The 18697-nt window shown below is 43.9% G+C and overlaps 1 protein-coding gene across 1 annotated transcript in view; it reads left to right on the forward strand.

Moving 5' to 3' along the window:
* The first annotated feature begins 328 nt into the window (after positions 1-328).
* The window catches only part of tnfrsf21 (tumor necrosis factor receptor superfamily, member 21), a 60583-nt gene continuing 42214 nt past the window's right edge, over positions 329-18697 (forward strand). Inside the window, exons 1-3 of the mRNA XM_080453988.1 lie at positions 329-727; positions 11250-11988; positions 16713-17354. Of these exons, the coding sequence (XP_080310114.1) occupies positions 698-727; positions 11250-11988; positions 16713-17354 (1411 nt within the window). The 5' untranslated portion in view covers positions 329-697. The remainder of the gene's footprint in view (positions 728-11249; positions 11989-16712; positions 17355-18697) is intronic.

The following is an 18697-nucleotide window of genomic DNA, read 5'->3' on the forward strand; positions in this document are numbered from 1 at the left end:
CACACACACACACACACACACACACACACAAACATAGTCAGCAGTTTGGGCAAAACCTAACCCTCAAACTTTATAGGTACGTCACACAGTGAACGCCATGTGAGAGAACCATTTTTTTCCTCCACGAACCGGTGTGAGCCAGAGCCAATAGAAGGCTCCGGTATGAGCCAGAGCAGCAGCACATGTATCTATCTATCCGGAAACGGGGACTCGTTGCGGGCTTTTCATTGGTGACGCGTGTCGTCGGCAGCGCCCGCCCCGCCCGGACCTGGCTCTGACTGACTACAGTGTGGTGTGCGCTGCTGCTGCGGCACAGAGAGCAGCAATAAGCCTCCCCTACAGCCAGTGTGTGAGTGTGTATGTTCCTTATCCATCATCGCTATGGGAATTACAGCGTTCTTGATGAACCAAGCTCTCATCCCGTATTACTTGAAACCGGTCCACTTCGAGACACAGACTATAAAGACCTGAGGGGAAGCCTGCCAGTTATAGTTGCTGAGACTGTCTTTTTTTGTACAGACGTGGTCATGATGGCAGCAGTGCGCCTGGCCGTCCTGAGCTGATGCGATGCGAGGAGGATGAGACGGAGACACCTTGGGAGATGAAACCAAGCGGTTCTGTTGCTACCAACACTTGTCCGGGGCCGATTTGAGCCGGTTGTCTTTTTTACATCGAGGAAGAATCGTGAGCAGCGGGAATGGCTGTCATTTTTATGCCACTGCAGGCGGTGAGTTCATCGATATGTGATTTATTTATTATTTTATTTCTTCTTGGATGTTCAGGATTCCCCTAGCAGGTTCTCGACTTAAAGGCGCAGTGCCTGTTTTTGTACAGACCCTGCCCCGATCTGCAGCAGTAAAACTTATTGCTTATTATTAGCCAAGTAGAAGAGATGAGCCTCTTAATAATTTTGATTATTTTGTACCCCATGTACCCCAAAAAAAACAATGAATTTAACCTGTGTAATTTCTACTTTATTCATCTATTGATGAAATGCACAAAACAGAGGGCAGTGGAAGGATGGAGAACAAGAGCACTGCAATCTATTGTTTAATTTTAACTTTTGTTCACCTGGAAATGTCAGTTGATGCTATTATTTTACAATGAGCCTATCTATCTATTGTAACAATTTAAACCATATATTTTTTTGACACATGGCATAGAGGAATTAGTTCATGAATTGTCTATTGTCCAAAAGCCAAGGCTGCCTATTTCAAAAGTACAGATAATATGGTCTTATCAAATTTGTAGGCCCTATCCATTTCTATTTATCCAAGGATAAACCATAGTAGAAAATCACTGATTCTAATGGCATATCATTTTGGAATGAAACTAATAATTTCCCAGGAGTATTTAGGCAAATTATAAGAGCTGGTCCCCCCTCTGACAAGGCATCCTAAACAAAGACCTTTGTTTCATCACACACTGTGTAGCAGAGATTGGCTGCAATTGAGATGTGGATCCGCCTGGCCTTCCTCTGATGTTGACATTTGTGAACAGAGAGGGAGGTCTCTCTCTCTGTGGGAGCTTTATGAATCATGATAAACATAGGAAGTAAGCTACAATGTACAATGTAGTAGAATTTATAGTACCCTGGCAAAATGAATGATCATCTGTGTGGGCCAGTAACAGTGGGGACTGTGAAACCTCCACAATGTTGAATTGGTGTGTACTGAAGTGTTCCGAACAAATTGTTTTTTTTGTGGATTACTGAAGCGTTCATTTTGTATTTACAAACGTACAGCTACACTTAAAGTTATACGCTACGTGCACTATTCTATTACAGATTGTAGGTTACCTAAATTAGTGCTTCACTGTCTTTTTACGAGTACAACTCCACTGGAGTCCTAGAGTTACTGGCTGCCCAGGAAAACTTTGATCACTCACTATGATTTATCATATAACAAGGCGCAACACATTGAACGACAGGAATCATACAGTATTAGATTCCAAAGAACACAGTAAAATCCGGTGTTAACAATCCAGGATTAATATAACTCTTAAGAGGTTAGAAATGGACCTGAATGGATCATTTGGGTCAATTTGGCTCATGACATACTTGCAGTAGCCTAAACAAATTTCAACCTAATCAGATATACAGGTATTTCCTGTCATAAATTAGGGGTGCAACAATTAATCAAAATAATCAATTTAATCTGTTATTAACAAATATCGATAATTTGATAAAATAATTGATTAATAATCAATCCCTATTTTGGGCATTCTCATTATCCTATATTAGAATTGGCTTAAGGGGCCGGCGGACCTCTGATGTCACGCCCATGTCACTATGACTCAGCCATAACCATATAAGGAGTTCCCAATGCAGCTACGCCCAAATATGGAGTGTGTCGTCTAACCTGTGTCATCATGGCATCAGGCGCAAACAAATCAATCAGCTCCATATATGGGCACAAAAGGGGGTATGCCCATATATGGGCATATACTGATGACATCAGGGATTTCCACATAATGGGCATAAAAGGGACAAGGACTGACAAGATACAGAGATCTCCGTATATGGGCATATCAGTCCGATTGGCAGTGCGACGTAGGGCCCGAACTCTAGATGTGAGGGCCGCGTAGTGGCTCGTACCTCTAGTAGGCGAAAATCCTTTTAAATAAATAAAAACAACTTAAAAACCTTTCAAAATAGTGAAAATAGCTCATCTACAATGCAACACGTTGTGAGGTTGTACGTTGGTTTCTTCCTAGATTTCTTCAAGTTCTAACACTCCCTGTCTGAGGCACTGGCAGAACACTGCCTCTTCAGCACAAATAATATTCACTAGTGGCCGGTGATGGAGGCTTGGCTCTGGATATTGTCAGTGCAGAATTAAAGCATGACTGACCCTAAACAGGCCTGCTCTCTATGAGCTGCACGGGCATAACCCAGAGTGGCATGAGGACTTACAGTGCAACAGGTGCTTGTGTGTGTGTGTGTGTGTGTGTGTGTGTGTGTGCAATCGTGCGTGTATGTGTGCGTGCCGTGAACCCCTTGTTATGTAATACCCTTCTTTACACATGCACATGCACATGCACACACACACACACACACACACACACACACACACACACACACACACACACACACACACACACACACACACACTAACATTGTACAATATTGGTTTAATTGGATGAAAAAGGATGTCAGATGGTCCCTGCTGCTAAAACAGTGTTGTGTTAGGAGTGGGGACACTGTGTACCCCACAGAGCCTTATCACAAGGCTACACACACACACACACACACACACACACACACACACACACACACACACACACACACACACACACGCACGCACGCACGCACGCACGCACGCACGCGCGCGCACACAAACACACGCACACAAACACAGACACGCTACATCCAACACAGAAGTTATATTGTGCTGAGTCATCATTTTATCCCATGTACAACAAAGAGGGCTTTCCCAAAGCTGTAATGTAAAGCAGAACTGTATTATGTCAAAACAGACATATAACTGAATTCCAATTTCACTAAACCTCCACTAAATTCGGATGTTTATAGATAGAACCAGAATCCTGCTTATGGACTTGAATTGAACTTGCACCTCCTCAATTGACCATGTTCACACAGTGGCCATTTTGCTCTTAAATCATATATTTTATATATGAGGGTGAGGGGCATCTGGATTGACTGCCCTGGTCTGCCGATGCGAAGGGTTCCAAGGCGGACAACAATGGCATGCATGGCATCCACATGCACAGACGTTCTGGCTATTTTTGGATGTTGTTACAAAATGTAAAAACACACACTTGCCAAAATATCCCCTTTCTGTTGTTCATATTAGGTTACTTACTGGTTTGAGGCGTTCGCTTGCCCTTTGTGTGTGTTAGCCACGGGCTTGGATATGGTGAAGGACTAGATTTTGGAGATGTTATACGTTAACACGCACACACACACACACAGACAGACACACACACACACACACACACACACACACACACACACACACACACACACACACACACACACACACACACACACACACACACACACACACACACACACACACACACACACACACACACACAGTCATAGACACTTGACCCTTGCAGTTTGACAAGGCTTGTACCAGTCAAATCATGCAGTCACGGACGGTACACCTACACCTGTCACATGCAAAGAAGCTCATTCATGTTAGATTGTTGCAGATAAATGTGTATGTTCAACACATACAGGTCAGGCGTGTCACTGAGAGCTGAAACGCAACCACTATTTGAATACTCATAATTTCTGCTCTTGTGTTTGTCCCCTACAAACAAATTGGCCCCGATGGGTGTGTCTTTGGGTGTTTCTCGGTTGGCTGTGGCTGGAGGCTACATTGCAGGGTGTTCTGTTCAGTCAGCCAGGGACTGTCAGGGGGTGCAAGCAGCATTTTGCTGAGTATTTGTGGTTTGTGTGCTTGTGTGTGTCGCACACATTCTGAATGTGTGTGTACTGGTGAGCGCGTGTGTGCATGACGTCTCGACAGGAAGCAGCTCTGCAGTGGTGCAGTGCCGTGCCACCACGCTGTCTGTTACTGGCACACTGGTAATCAGGTTCTGCCTCGCTGGCTGCCGACTCCACCCTTATAACCCCCCCCCCCCCCCCCCCTTACCTCTTCTCCCCTGTTTTTGACTCTTCTCCACTCCTCCCCTCTCTTCTCTCCTCTTCTCTTCTCCTCTCTTTGACCCTCTCCTCTCCTCTCTAATTTAATATTAGCATAATATTGTTCTGAAACATAACTGGCATTTTGGTAATCGACCAAGTGCAGCAGCTGTAGGTCTATAGAAAATGGTCTTTGTGACATTGGGGCACTGCAGACTTAGTAAAAGACATTACACACAGATGCCAGGCTAGTGATAGTGGTGCTATCCAAAACTGAATCAAATTCTCAACGTTGCACTTTACACGATTTAACATTCGATCACAATGAAACAATGAAAAGTTGACAAATAATCAGCCCCACCGAGCCAGAAGAAAGCAACATATCAGGTAAAATGTCTCATTATGTAATTCTCTTGTTCAATACAGTCTCTAGCTGGCTGGCTGGCTGGCTGGCTGACTGGCTGGATGGGGTGGGTTGGGTGGGTGGTCTGTCTGTCTGTCTGTCATGCCAGGCAGCTGAGCGATGCAGAGAGGAATAGAGACATGGCTGGCATAATAAGAGGAATGAGTCTGGCTGGCCCTGGAATTGAAAGTGATTCATTTGCTTTGCTTAGCCAGTACCACTGCAGTGGTGGGGGGTGGGCAGACAGCGTGTGTGTGTGTGTGTGTGTGTGTGTGTGTGTGTGTGTGTGTGTGTGTGTGTGTGTGTGTGTGTGTGTGTGTGTGTGTGTGTGTGTGTGTGTGTGTGTGTGTGTGTGTGTGTGTGTGTGTGTGTGTGTGTGTGTGTGTGTGTGTGTGTGTGTGTGTGTGTGTGTGTGTGTGTGTGTGTGTGTGTGTGTGTGTGTGTGTCTGTGTGTGTGTGCGCGTGCGGCAACAGCAGCAGTTGTCTCCTGACAAAATGCCAACAGTGCACTTCTTGTGTCTCCTCTCTTTGCTTTATATCTTTTTCTTTGCCAGACAGACAGGAAGTGTGGTCGTGACACGCGACAGGTTGTTGTTATCGGCCAGTTTTGGCTGCAAGGAACTGGCTGTTCCTGAATATCAGACACGTTAGGAACACACACACACACACACACACACACACACACACACACACACACACACACACACACACACACACACACACACACACACACATTGTATAATATTGGTTTAATTGGATGAAAAAGGATGTCAGATGGTCCCTGCAGCTAAAATAGTGCTGTGTTAGGAGTGGGGACACTGTGTACCCCACAGAGCCTTATCACAAGGCTGCACTGTTCTGCACTCGCTGAACGTTACTTCTGACTTATCTTTCACTGTATAGCCCAGCCTCTCCGCATCAGACAACGCGACTGCATGCCAATGAGAAACGGAGAAAGAGGTGTGTTTATGTGTGTGTGTGTGTGTGTGTGTGTGTGTGTGTGTGTTAGAACCAGAGCGATACAATATATCGGTCCAGCCATTATTTGCCATACTTTCTTTTTATCTCTTTCGGCAATTATGCAGTCAATGTGACCAGATCTTTAACCGCTTTCAACCTGGCAACCATATTCTGCTTTTATCAATCATAACGCTTTAATCAAACCAAAGTTTTTCAAATTGATTGGAATTGATTTCCACATTTATGACCAAATATCAGTCAGAAACATCGGTAATTGGTGGGCTGGGACTCCAAAATCATCAGATGAAAAAATCGGACATCGGTCGGGCTCTGTGTGTGTGTGAGTGTGTGTGTGTGTGTGCGCACGTGCGTGCACGCATGTGTGTGGTGGTCGGGGTCAGCCAGGGGTCTAGTGTCTTGCTCAAGGACACTTCCACATACTTGTCACCTCGCCTGCTCTACCTCCTGAGCCACTGCCACCCAGAGAGGAGACAAACAAAGGGTGACAGATAGAGGGACAATGAGAGCAAATCAGCCAGTGGAGGAGAGCAAATCAGGTCTGCGGATGAAGAAATGAGGTCATGTAAAGTTAAGGAAAGCCTTTCACGACCTTTGTATTGTTTCTCAGGGTCGGTGAGCTTTGGAAAAGTTTTAAGTTTTATTATACCCCAATGGATTTCATTTGTAGATTCATGTCATTTAAGTCAATTCCTAGCGTGGTGCTGACGTGTTTTGGTGTTGAGGATTGGAGTTCTTTGGAAGGGAATTATCCATAGAAACATATGTTTCCCCATACCCTAGGTGGGGTTGGCGAAAGGGCCTACTCTGTGTGGAGTTTGCATGTTCTCCCCGTGTCTCCTAGGGTAGTTAATACCCTCACAAAAACATGTAGTAATCCTGGTCACTATACTGCCTCCCCCTGGTCAGCCGGGGCGCCTGATGGAGGGGAAGGGAACTGGTTGGAATAACGTGTTCCTTCCACGCGCTACGTCCAACCAGGGAAACGCTCCCCTGTCGGGTGACAAGAAGGTCAGTTGGCTCTCATGCATTGAAGGAGGCATGAGCTCGGCCCTGGCCTCGCTAGGCTGGTGGGGGGAGTGTAGTGCCCAGGATCACTTAGCAAATTGGCACCGGGTGAAAAAAAAAAAGGGTTACAAAATCGAGGGATACAAATTATAGAAGTTAAAAAGAAACATATGTCTAGACTAAGTTTCCATATATAGTGTGGAAAAAGTAGTGTATGTTTTCCCATGAGCGGTATAACAGCACTTACTGGCATATTAGTCATGTAATGTTTGAAAGTTGTCCTCGTGGAATAGAAGGAACCTGTACGATAGTTCATCTCCAGTTCAGCCCATGTCTGCAGATTACATTTTCAGTAACCTTTTTAAAGTTGCATTTCCTTCTTTCATTAATACACTCATTATTCTGTTGTGGATGTTTTGATTTAGAATCCATTATTGTAGTTAGTCATCGTTAACTTAGAAGCAGACTCATGCAAGGGTTGCCTAGTATTCACAGAATAAGCTAATATACTGTGTAACGTATACAGTACATATGCAGAGGGCATGCCTGTACAACATTTTTTTATTAAATAAAAAATTGAAGAGAAAAGAGGGAGGATAGAGTTGCAAAAGTTAACTAAATCCATGTTGATTTTAATCAAATAATAGACTTTCTATCGAGTAGTGAAAATAGCCTGCAACGTGGCGCAATTCAAAGAATAAAACTCTTAAGTGGTTAATAAGACTATATATTATATTAATAATAATAATAAAATAATATATATATTTATAAAAAAGTAATCGATAGAATAATCGCTAAGCAGATAATGGATAGTTTCAGTCTCGGAGGAGGACTAGCAGGGTCATCTATTATGCGGTAACACACAGCAGGTTCCCTGTTAGTGGCAGCGTGAGCATGCATTCCCTCCGCTCATTGGTTCCTCATGGTGAATGGGTGCATTGACATCAGTAATGAGCATGGTGTTGAAGACGTACTCTGTCATGCCTCTGGGAATGAATGGAAAGTTGAACGGGTGGGATTGTCCCCCATTAAGCACTTCCACCCCTCAGCTATGTAATTAACCACTTACTGTAAGCCCTACTGTACATACTTTGTCGTACGACAGATTATCTAAAATAGCCAATCTTTTATTTTTTTTATTTTTTTTACAATTTTGCAGTGGTGTAAAGTAACTAAGTACATTTACTCAAGTACTGTACTTAAGTAGAATTTTGAGGTATTTGTACTTTACTTGAGTATTTCCAATTTCCAATACTTTTACTTCTACTCCACTACATCTCGGGTCCAAATATTGTACTTTTACTCCACTACAATTATTTGAAAACTTTAGTTACTAGTTACTTTGCAGATATAATTTATTACATTATAAAACATACATTAACCACTATTACCCTATTTCATACCTAGGCTATTTGAAAATAGACGATCTACAAGCTCACAACGCGTCGCATTGCGACGCGTTGTGAGCTTGTAGATCTGCTATTTTCAAACATCTTTGTACTTTTACTTTTGGTACTTTAAGTACATTTTGATACCAATACTTTTGTACTTTTACTCAAGTCATTTTTTGCTTGTAACAGAGTACTTCTGCATTGCAGTATTGATACTAAAACATTTGAGTACTTATAATTGCCCAAAATAGGGACGCCTGAGTTAACGTGGATAACAGTACAACTGTACTCACTCCACTGCACGTGCACACGTGAGTGCGTGCGTGTTAGGGCATTAACAGAATAGTCGAAATAATATTCAAATATTCGACTATCAAACCGACTATTCGACTATCAAACCACTATTCGATTATTCTATTACATTTTTTTTATTATTTTTTATTTTTTTATATATTTTTTTTAGTGGCTTTTCTACAGTAGACACACGCAGCTGTGAGCTCTGGTGTGACGTCAACTCGCATTCCTTGAGTCGAGTCATCAATGCCATTGAAAAAAAAGAAAAGAAAAAAAAAACTTAATTTTTATTTTTTTATTGTTTTATTTTTTATAATCAAATCGATTAATCGAATATTCGAATACTTATAGGTCGAATAATTCGAATGCTAAAAATCACTATTCGTGAATGCCCTACTGCGTGTATGCATCCCATCAGAAAGAATTCACATTCACATGCACCGTCAGCAGAATTCTCCCCTCAGTGCACCACTTCAGAACCACCAAATCCTGTTTGTTCTGTCCGTCAACAGCCCCCTGCGCCCCTCCCCCCCCCCCCTCCCCATCCACCCCTGGCCTTGTGTTTATGGGTCTGGTGGGAAAGCTCCTAATCTTCATTCACATTCAGCATGTGGATGCACAGTTCTCACATACGGACACGTGCACATATGTGGACCACACACACAGACCTGCACACACGCGGGCGCGCGCACGCACGTCATGTCTGTTTCCTGTTTTTTTTCCTTCTGTCCTCTTCATCTCCCCATCTTATCTCCTCTCTAAAGCCCAAGCGATGCCAGATTTTCGTGCCCGATGCCAATCCCGATTCTAGAGAGTGCTGGGCCAATGTTTTGACTGATGTTTTGTCGAGAAGTTCAACATGTTCGCATTCATTAGAAAAACTTTTATTAAAGTTTCTTTATTTCAGAACATTTTAACTTCTAAGCAAACTAGTACATATAAAATACACATAAAGTGAACTTTATTTTATTTGAACAAAAATATAAAAAATAGCCAATTTACAAACTCACAAGGCGTCGAGTTGTGATGCATCGTGAGCTTGTAGATGTACTGTTTTTAAAACCTTTTGATTGATTGATATCTTTAGTGATCATGAAATAAAAACATGTCACATGTAACATAGTATACTGTACATCATCTGACCCACCATAATCAAAAGGATAACGCAAATCAAAAGGATAACGCAATGGAAACAAGCTGTAAGCTTGTTTCCATTGCGGTCCTTAGGATGAGGTGTGTATGATGTCATGTAGTGTGAAAAACTTTCGAGAATGTTCACCTATAATGACGAGGCCAAAACAGGGACACCAGGTTGGAAGTGGTTACAAATCGGGACACAAGATTGGACACATAATTGCAGATAAAAAGTCATACATCGGCCTGGCTGTACTCCCTTCACCAAGAGTGTTCTCATGAGCTCACGGAGGACGACACATGCCTCGGAGACGTGCCTCATTCAGTCATTTTGTCACACAGCTACAGGGTGGGATGCAATGGGAATATTATTGTTGGCACGCTACTTAAACACTAAAGCAACAGTGGCTTTTCCAACGGCTTTCATGCGATGGGGGTTAATGGGACTTTCATTCACAACATGAAAGGCCCTTGTGAATGATCATAAATAACTATGCAAATGTTTAAACATGAAAATGTCATGTTTACATGACAATGTCATGGTTACTGGCGAAACCCAAGCATTTCGCAGAACACTCACTCGCTCAGTGACGGCGCCGAAAAATATCACATGCTATAAAGATACAGTTGTCCTGACGTGTGTGTGTGTGTGTGTGTGTGTGTGTGTGTGTGTGTGTGTGTGTGTGTGTGTGTGTGTGTGTGTGTGTGTGTGTGTGTGTGTGTGTGTGTGTGTGTGTGTGTGTGTGTGTGTGTGTGTGTGTGTGTGTGTGTGTGTGTGTGTGTGTGTGTGTGTGTTTGTATATCATTAGTCATAAGAATGATTCCCTTAAAACCTGTTGGTGGCCTCCCAGAGAAGAGAGAGAAGGGCATAAAGGAAAAAGCCAGAATCAGTTGTCAGTCTAATGGATTGCTAGCTGTCGCTTAGCAACGAAGAGTACTTCAAAGGTAGCTACAGTAATGTGCATTTGTCATTACAGTAGTCGTAGACGGTGGGCAGCACTTAATGGTCAACCGACTTTCCTAAGGGATAGGATGACTCATAGTGAATATGTGAAATGACTCCGGCCAAATGGATTGAGTCACCAATGTTTTTTCTTGTAGCTTTTAGTTGTGCTCTACTCTACTTTTGTATTACTATTGTCACTTCATATCAGCTCACCCAGTGATACTGATAAATATCAGTTTTATTAAGGTTTGAGGTTAAGCAATTCATACTCAATGAATAATACTTTTGCAAATATTGCCAGTATTTTTGGCTTAAACTGTCTCTTTGTCTCCCTCTCATTCTCTCTCTCTTCTCTTATGCTCTCATTCTCTCTCTTCTGCTGTTTCTGCCTCTCTCATCTTATGTTTCTCCCATCCTCTCTCTCTCTCTCGTCCACCGGTACTACCTCTCTCATCTTGTCTCTCTCTCTCCCTCTCTTAGCTGCTGTGCATGGTGATCACCGACAGCTGGGTTGTCAAGGCGTTGAGCATCAGCAGCCTGGCCGACGAGCCCCTCCTCTCCCCGCGCCACTACCAGCATGCAGACCCCGATACGGGCACCCCGCTGGTCTGTGACAAGTGCCCGGCGGGCACCTACGTGTCCTCCCACTGCTCCACGACCGCTGTGCGGGAGTGCAGTCCCTGTCCTCAGGGCTCCTTCACTCGGGGTGAGAACGGCGTGCAGCACTGCCACCGCTGCAGGCTCCCATGCCCTGTGGATTTCGTGGAGAAGGTGCCGTGCACAGCCACGCAGGACCGTGTCTGTGCCTGCCCCCCGGAGAACTTCTTTGTGGCCGCTTCAGGGCAGAACAGCAGCGATAGCGGTGCTCAGTGCAGGCCGCACTCGCTGTGCACGCCCGGCACCGGCGTCAAGCGCCGCGGGAGCGCCACGGAAGACGTGCGTTGCAAGCCCTGCGCCAAGGGGACTTACTCAGACATGGCATCTAGAACGCTGAGGTGCCGGGCACACACAGACTGCCGGGCCCAGTTGTTGGCGGTGCTCACGCCAGGCACCCGGGAGACCGATAATACCTGCGGCCCCCTTTCTACAAGCCCTTCTTCATCTTCCTCTTCCTCTCCCAACACCACTCCGCCAGGCCCCATGCGGCCTGCCTCTGCCTTTGTACAGGAACCCCTGTCCTCTTCGTCAACGCCCTCATCATCATCATCAGCACATAAAGGTAAGACCACTCCCAACTTAAACACTGTTTCCTCGTGAAATCTGCCTCCCATCCCAAAACGTCGAATGACTGGTAATCGCACGTCTCCAGACCTCTGTCTCGTCAGGCGTACAAGAAGAGACAGAGGTCTGGCTGGCTATGCGTTGTTAAATGACTGGTGCTTAGTTTACGTCATAGCAGTCGAAAATGAGAATAACCAGCGGGTTGATGCTTTTGGTTTGCTGGAGGACAATGCATTTACATGCTCACTAATATTATAATAATATATTATTTTCATATATTAAACCAGCTCAGTGTCCGCCCTGAGATTGGGACCCAATGCCTCCCTGCTTGGCACTCAGCAACAAAGGGGTTGGATTGGGGCTATGCCCCTGCAACATTCTAGCATCATCCAGGGGGTGTACATCAAGATAGGCTCCTGTCCTATGGGCCGCATTGAATTGTTGTATTTTGACCACATGCACCAGAGACCGTTCTATACAGCGGAAACGTCTTAGTCTTATTATTTTCGGTGAAACAGACTAACATGTTTCACATTCATATTTCACAGCTAAATCGCATTTTAGCACTCAGCCACCTTTAGCAACAGAGCACTTGGCTTGAAAAAGGTGTGGAAATATTCAGGTATGCATGGTGGGGAAATTGTACTGTTAATTTGTCAGTGGTGTAATGGTGATTTGTTTTTCGGCGGTTCGGTACGGCGGTGGCGTGCACGCGCGTGCACCGTGCCGTACATGCGCATGCACGTGAAAAAATACTGGCCACATGCCGTGGTGTCCCGTCCAACGACCAAAACACTCAGTGGTGGAAGGTAACTAAGTAAATTTACTCAAGTAATGTACTTAAGTAAAATTTTGAGGTATTTTTACTCAGTATTTCCAATTTTCAGTTTTACTTCTACTACTACCACTCCGAACTTTAGTTACTAGTTAATTATTTTTTATTATTATTACAAAACATACACTACCAACTTCAGCCCTGTATTCATTTCGGCCATTTGAAAATAGCCGATCTACAAGCTCACAATGCATCGCAATGCAAAGCATTGTGAGCTTGTAAATCTGCTATTTTCAAAAGATTTGTATACCGGTACATTTGAAAACTTGTGAAATGGGGACATTCTGCATAAGTATATTTTTTTATTTTGATGCCAATACTTCTGCATTTTTACTCAAGTAAATTTTGAATTCCGGACTTTTAGGAATATTTCTACATTGACGTATTGATACTTTTACCTAAGTAAAAAAAATTGAGTACTTTTAGTTTTTCCACCTCTGCAGGTATGCACGGTGGGGAAATTGTACTGTTATTATTGCTGTATGATGAGTGTTTAAGGATCAGGTTTTTATCCAGAATAACCCGTTCTGGTAACCATGATCTCACCCTTATTTGGACATGGCAGATTGATGACCGAACGTCTGTGATGTGATGTGACATGTTTGGTCTTCGTGACCAGATTATGCTGGTTCCATCACTGCACTTCGTCTCTGTCTCGTGGAAACCTTGTATGTCCAAAACCTCAGGAAAAACAAAACAAAACAAAACAAAAAACCTGTGTTCCAATGGATCCAAAGTAGTTGTTATTTAGTCACAAGTTCTTGTTAATACGTCATTAGCTAGAATTATTTATAAAATCCGCAGACAGATTAAACCTCTCTCACTTTGACTTTAAAACATTTTCAAAAATAGCAGATCTACAAGCTCACAACGCATTGCGTTGTGAGCTTGTAGATCAGCTATTTTTGCTACTTTTGTGTGACACGGTAGTATGATGAAGTAGGGTGTTAATTTACGGAAAAAACATTACAAATTTAAATATGGAGAGATACAAGGTTTCTGCCGAACAGCAACGTGCTAAGACATGTCACGCCTGAAAACACAAGACTAATTACCTTCCTGTTTTGAAGGATCAGTGTGTGTTTGAATGTATTTACACATCCCTCCGTGCACGCACACACACACACAGGCCCAAACACTACTACACACTAATGCATGTGCATGCATTGCACGCGCACACACACACACACACACACACACACACACACACACACACACACACACACACACACACACACACACACACACACACACACACACACACACACACACACACACACACACACACACACACACACACACACACACACACACACACACACACAGTACTGAAAGAAAAAAAGCCACAGAGAGATGACACAAACTCTTGGTGTGTATAGTGACATTCCTTAGTCAGGGAGATGCCACCCATTGGTCTCCAAGCCAACGGATGTCCTTCTTTTTTGGAGTTGTCACAAAGAAAAATGTGTCCATTCTGGGAACTGAGTCCGTTACTGTGACCACACAATAACAGCTTGCGTAAGCCTGTGACTAAGTTGGGCACACAATGTACACATACTAGTCCATGGTGACTAGTCCATGACTTTGTACTGTAGGGTAGGCTATAATACAAAAATACTTTCAGGGGCGTTTACGATATTTACAGAACACCAACATTGTGATATGTTTTTGTTTACATACGTAACTTTTAGCCAAGTGACGTGCTTGAAGTGGGTTCACAATAGCTGCAGTGCTTGCTTAGCAACAAAATCCATCAAAAAACGTTAACATATCGACTAGTTAAAAAGACTAGGCCTGTGGACACAGGCCAGAATGATTTGTAGCATGTAATATAAATAACATGTTGACTTTCCCTCACCCAGTGTACAAGGTGCAGGACTTTATGTATAAGGGCTTGATATGTAGGCATGAGAGGACAATGTAAAGGAGGTCTATACTAGAGTTCTCAAATTCTGCCCGGGACCCGACCAAACGTAATTTCACGGTAAGGCTGACAGAAATGGCAGTGGATGCGTTGGATGCAGCTCAAAGTGAACTTTACTCAGGTATCTATTTCGTTGCCGTCCGACCTTCCTAGCCTATGTTATAAAAGAAAGAAAGAAAGTTGTTTTGGCCATTATCTCTGGAACGGAAGGTACAATCTGCTCAGTTCAAAGCTTGTTTGATGCGTGACTTTTAGGACATTAAGCACATAATGACACTTGTTTGGGTTTTTCGGGTTTTCAGGCCTAAGATTATGGTAATTGTTCGGGCCGGCCCAGTTAGGGCCCAGTTAGGGCCAGGCCTTAATTTTCAGGCCCGTTGAGAACTCTAGTTTAGAAATGTATCTAGAAAAGTATAAAATAGGGCTTACGGGTGGTTAAATAATATCAGCAGACAAACTCCCACTCTGTTGTTTTCTACAGTAGTCTGTTCTAGAAAACAACAATAGTGCCCCCCCTCTCTCTCATCACATTTCCAGTGTCTCTCTCCCTCTGTACCCCCTGCTGCCCCCTAGTCAGTCAGTCAGTCGGTGAGTCAGTTATTAGTCATGCAACCAGTCGTAACCTGACCCCCCTTCCCCCCTTTAAACTGACATGGCTGTTAGTTTGAGGGGGGAGGGCACTATTACATCATGAGTGTTCTTGTCCTTCAGGTCTCTGTTACCGTCAATGATGAGGGTGGGGCGGAAAGTGTGTGTGTGTGTGTGTGTGTGTGTGTGTGTGTGTGTGTGTGTGTGTGTGTGTGTGTGTGTGTGTGTGTGTGTGTGTGTGTGTGTGTGTGTGTGTGTGTGTGTGTGTGTGTGTGTGTGTGTGTGTGTGTGTGTGTGTGTGTGTGTGTGTGTGTAAAGGTCCTTACACACCGAGGGGATTTTTTTCATGCGAATAATACGTATTTTTTTAAAAACCTTATAAAGTCAATGCAAGCTTCCACACCAGTTTCGCGGAGCGAAAAAGGCGTCTTTTAATTATTCGGAACGAGTCCGAATTTTGCGTATATTCGCATATTCGCCGGTGTGTAACCGCCTTAAGACCGCTAGATTCAGACAGATCACTTTTGTTTGTGATTGACAACGAGGACAAAATCTGAATTACAGAGCTAATCAAACGTTTAGTGAACAGGTGTATCACGTAAGAAAGAAATCGATCGGTCATGGATACTTCTAATTCGATTTGATTCTGATTCTTTATTTTATGTATTTATTATTCTTTATTAAATTAGATCCTATTTAATTATTTTCAATATATAATTTAATTTCATTTAATTCACAAATTTGACTGGACTGGATTAAACGTTTTGCCTGTTAAAACAACAACCTCACTTTGTGAGATTACCAGATGTTGTGCCTCTGTACCTGTTAATAAGAGGATGACACAGATTACCACTCATCCAAGGGACAATCCTGCAAATGTTCACAGTGCAGTATAATGCTATTATACAACACTGATCCCATTAGCAGTTCTAGAGGCATATTGAGTTCAGCAGTTGGGAACTATATGCTGTTGTATTGCAATCGATAAGAGTCTAATGAGAGTGGAAAATCGATCTACTGTTCCGGTTCTTTTCCATGGACTAAAACAAAGAATAACAACAACAAATCCCGTCCCGGATGTTTTCTCCCCTTATTTGTATGTTTTCAGCAAAAGGCCTGGGCATGGCTTGAGAGAGGGAGAGACGGAGAGTAGAAGAAGGGCGACGTAGAGGAGAGGGTAAGGGGGGGGGGGGGTAGGGAAGGAGAAGAAGGGCTCCCATTCTGTTTGTCTGGCAGATTGCTGGTGCGAAAGTGTCCGAATTCTGTCTCTGAAGTGACGAAACATCTGTTCTCCTCCTCTCTCTGTTTTCTTTCTTTTTTCTCTCTCTTCTTTTCTCTATTATTTCTATTTATTTTTTACTTTTCTCTCTCTCAGAGACCAACAACCAAGAGTTGCTTGATGGCTGGTCCCCCACAGCAACACCAGTGGGAGAAGAGGAGGCCGCCGTCCCTCCGGGCGAGGCCCACCACGCAGAGGGTCTGGTCATGAGCTGGTCCGCCACGCCTTCGCCTCCAGAGGCCCTGCAGGACGACTCGGACCAGCAGGAATCCCCCGCGCGGACTCCAGCCCCTAAACAACAACAACACCACCGCACCCACCCGGACCCCGACACCCCCAACAAGAGGGCCACGGAGGGGGCGGAGGACGGCGTGGCCGCGGGGTCCGGGTTCGGCGTCGGCCGAGGCGTCGGAGGGGCCCAGGGGAGCAGCGCGGGCGGAGCGGGAGGCGGCGGCGTCTCCAGAGACTACTACAGGCCCACCCGCCGGGGGTCCCCGCGGCCGAGCGCCCAGCGGCACTTTGACATCAACGAGCACCTCCCCTGGATGATCGTGCTCTTCCTGCTGCTGGTGCTGGTGGTGATCGTGGTGTGCAGCGTGAAGCGCAGCTCCCGGGTGCTGAAGAAGGGCCCTCGGCAGGACCCCAGCAGCATCGTGGAGAAGGCCATACAGAAGAAGCCGCCGGGGCCGCCGCCCGCGCAGATCAAGGAGAAGTGGATCTACTATTCTAACGGACAGGGTGAGTCCCTCTTCTGGGTTTTTGTTACGGCAGCGGGTCGACGATATCATCCAGAACGACTTGCTTTTTAACCCATTAAGGCCTGAGGTTCCGATTCTGCAAAATGTCTTCTAAATCCTGGCAGTTTTCTTAAAAACGTACTATGTTGCTATATCAGTGGTTCATTTTCATATCAAGGACCCCCAAAATGATATGTATTTGGCCGCCGCTGAAAATATTTAGTTCCAGGGACCCCCAGAAGCAAAGATTTGAGTTAAAAAAGTTTGCTTTAAAATATATATATATTCAAAAATGTGCCCAAATGTTCACGATTTAAAAAGAATAGCAGATTTACAAGCTCATAGCGCAGCACTCAGTGATGCACTATGAGCTTGTTCTGTATATCTGCTATTCATTAATAGCCAAAGTATAAAATAATGGTTTAAGTGGTTACACGGATGGGTTCCCGGTTTTAATGGGTTAAGTGTGAGGTCGGAGTAAGACACATGAACATTGAACAGGAACAATGGGGTAAATGGTCAAAGAATGTTTTTATCTAGGAACATACCTAACATTTACAGTATCTAAAACATACCTAGCATCTATCTAGGAACATATCTAGCATCTAGTATCTAAGAACATACCTAGTATCTAACCTAGCATCTATCATATCTAGTATACTATTGATTGTTGAACATACCTAGCATCTATCAAAGGACATACTGTAGAACATTGCTGGCATCCAAGAACATACCTAGTATCTACCTAGCATCTAGCAAAGAACATAGTAAGCATATGTAAAAACATAACTATCATCTATCGAAGAACCTAGTAAGCATCTTAGAACATACCAAGCATAACATACTGAGCATCTACGTATAATAACTATCTGGCTAAGAGCATACCTAGCATCTGTGTAAATAACATACCTAGCATTATTCCCATTTAGAGGCCGATTCTAAAAATGCCTTTATAAACCCTAACAGTTTTCTGAAAAACGTAAGTATATTGTTGTCGTGTGAAAACCTTTTATTATCATTTTTAAAACATTTTAAAATAGTGAAAATAGCCGATCTACACGCTATTTTCACTACTTTTGTGCGACACTCTTGTATGATGAAGTAGGGCATTCAAAGTTGAAACATGAAGATGCAAGGTTTCTGCCTGACAGCTAAAATTGCTCAAATCTAAAATGACACAGATGCTTTCCTGGCTTGAATGGGTTAAATAGCCCACAAGCAAGAAGTGAAGACACAAAGATAATAGTGCCAGACGGAGTCGAGGGCCATTAGGGGTTGTATAGTATTATTACTGGAGGATTGAGGTTGACTGTAAATGAGGTGGTGGAGCCTGAAGAGGTGGGG

The sequence above is a fragment of the Gymnoscopelus braueri genome, assembly GCF_963280865.1.
Source record: "Gymnoscopelus braueri genome assembly, chromosome: 16".
Lineage (NCBI taxonomy): Eukaryota > Metazoa > Chordata > Actinopteri > Myctophiformes > Myctophidae > Gymnoscopelus > Gymnoscopelus braueri.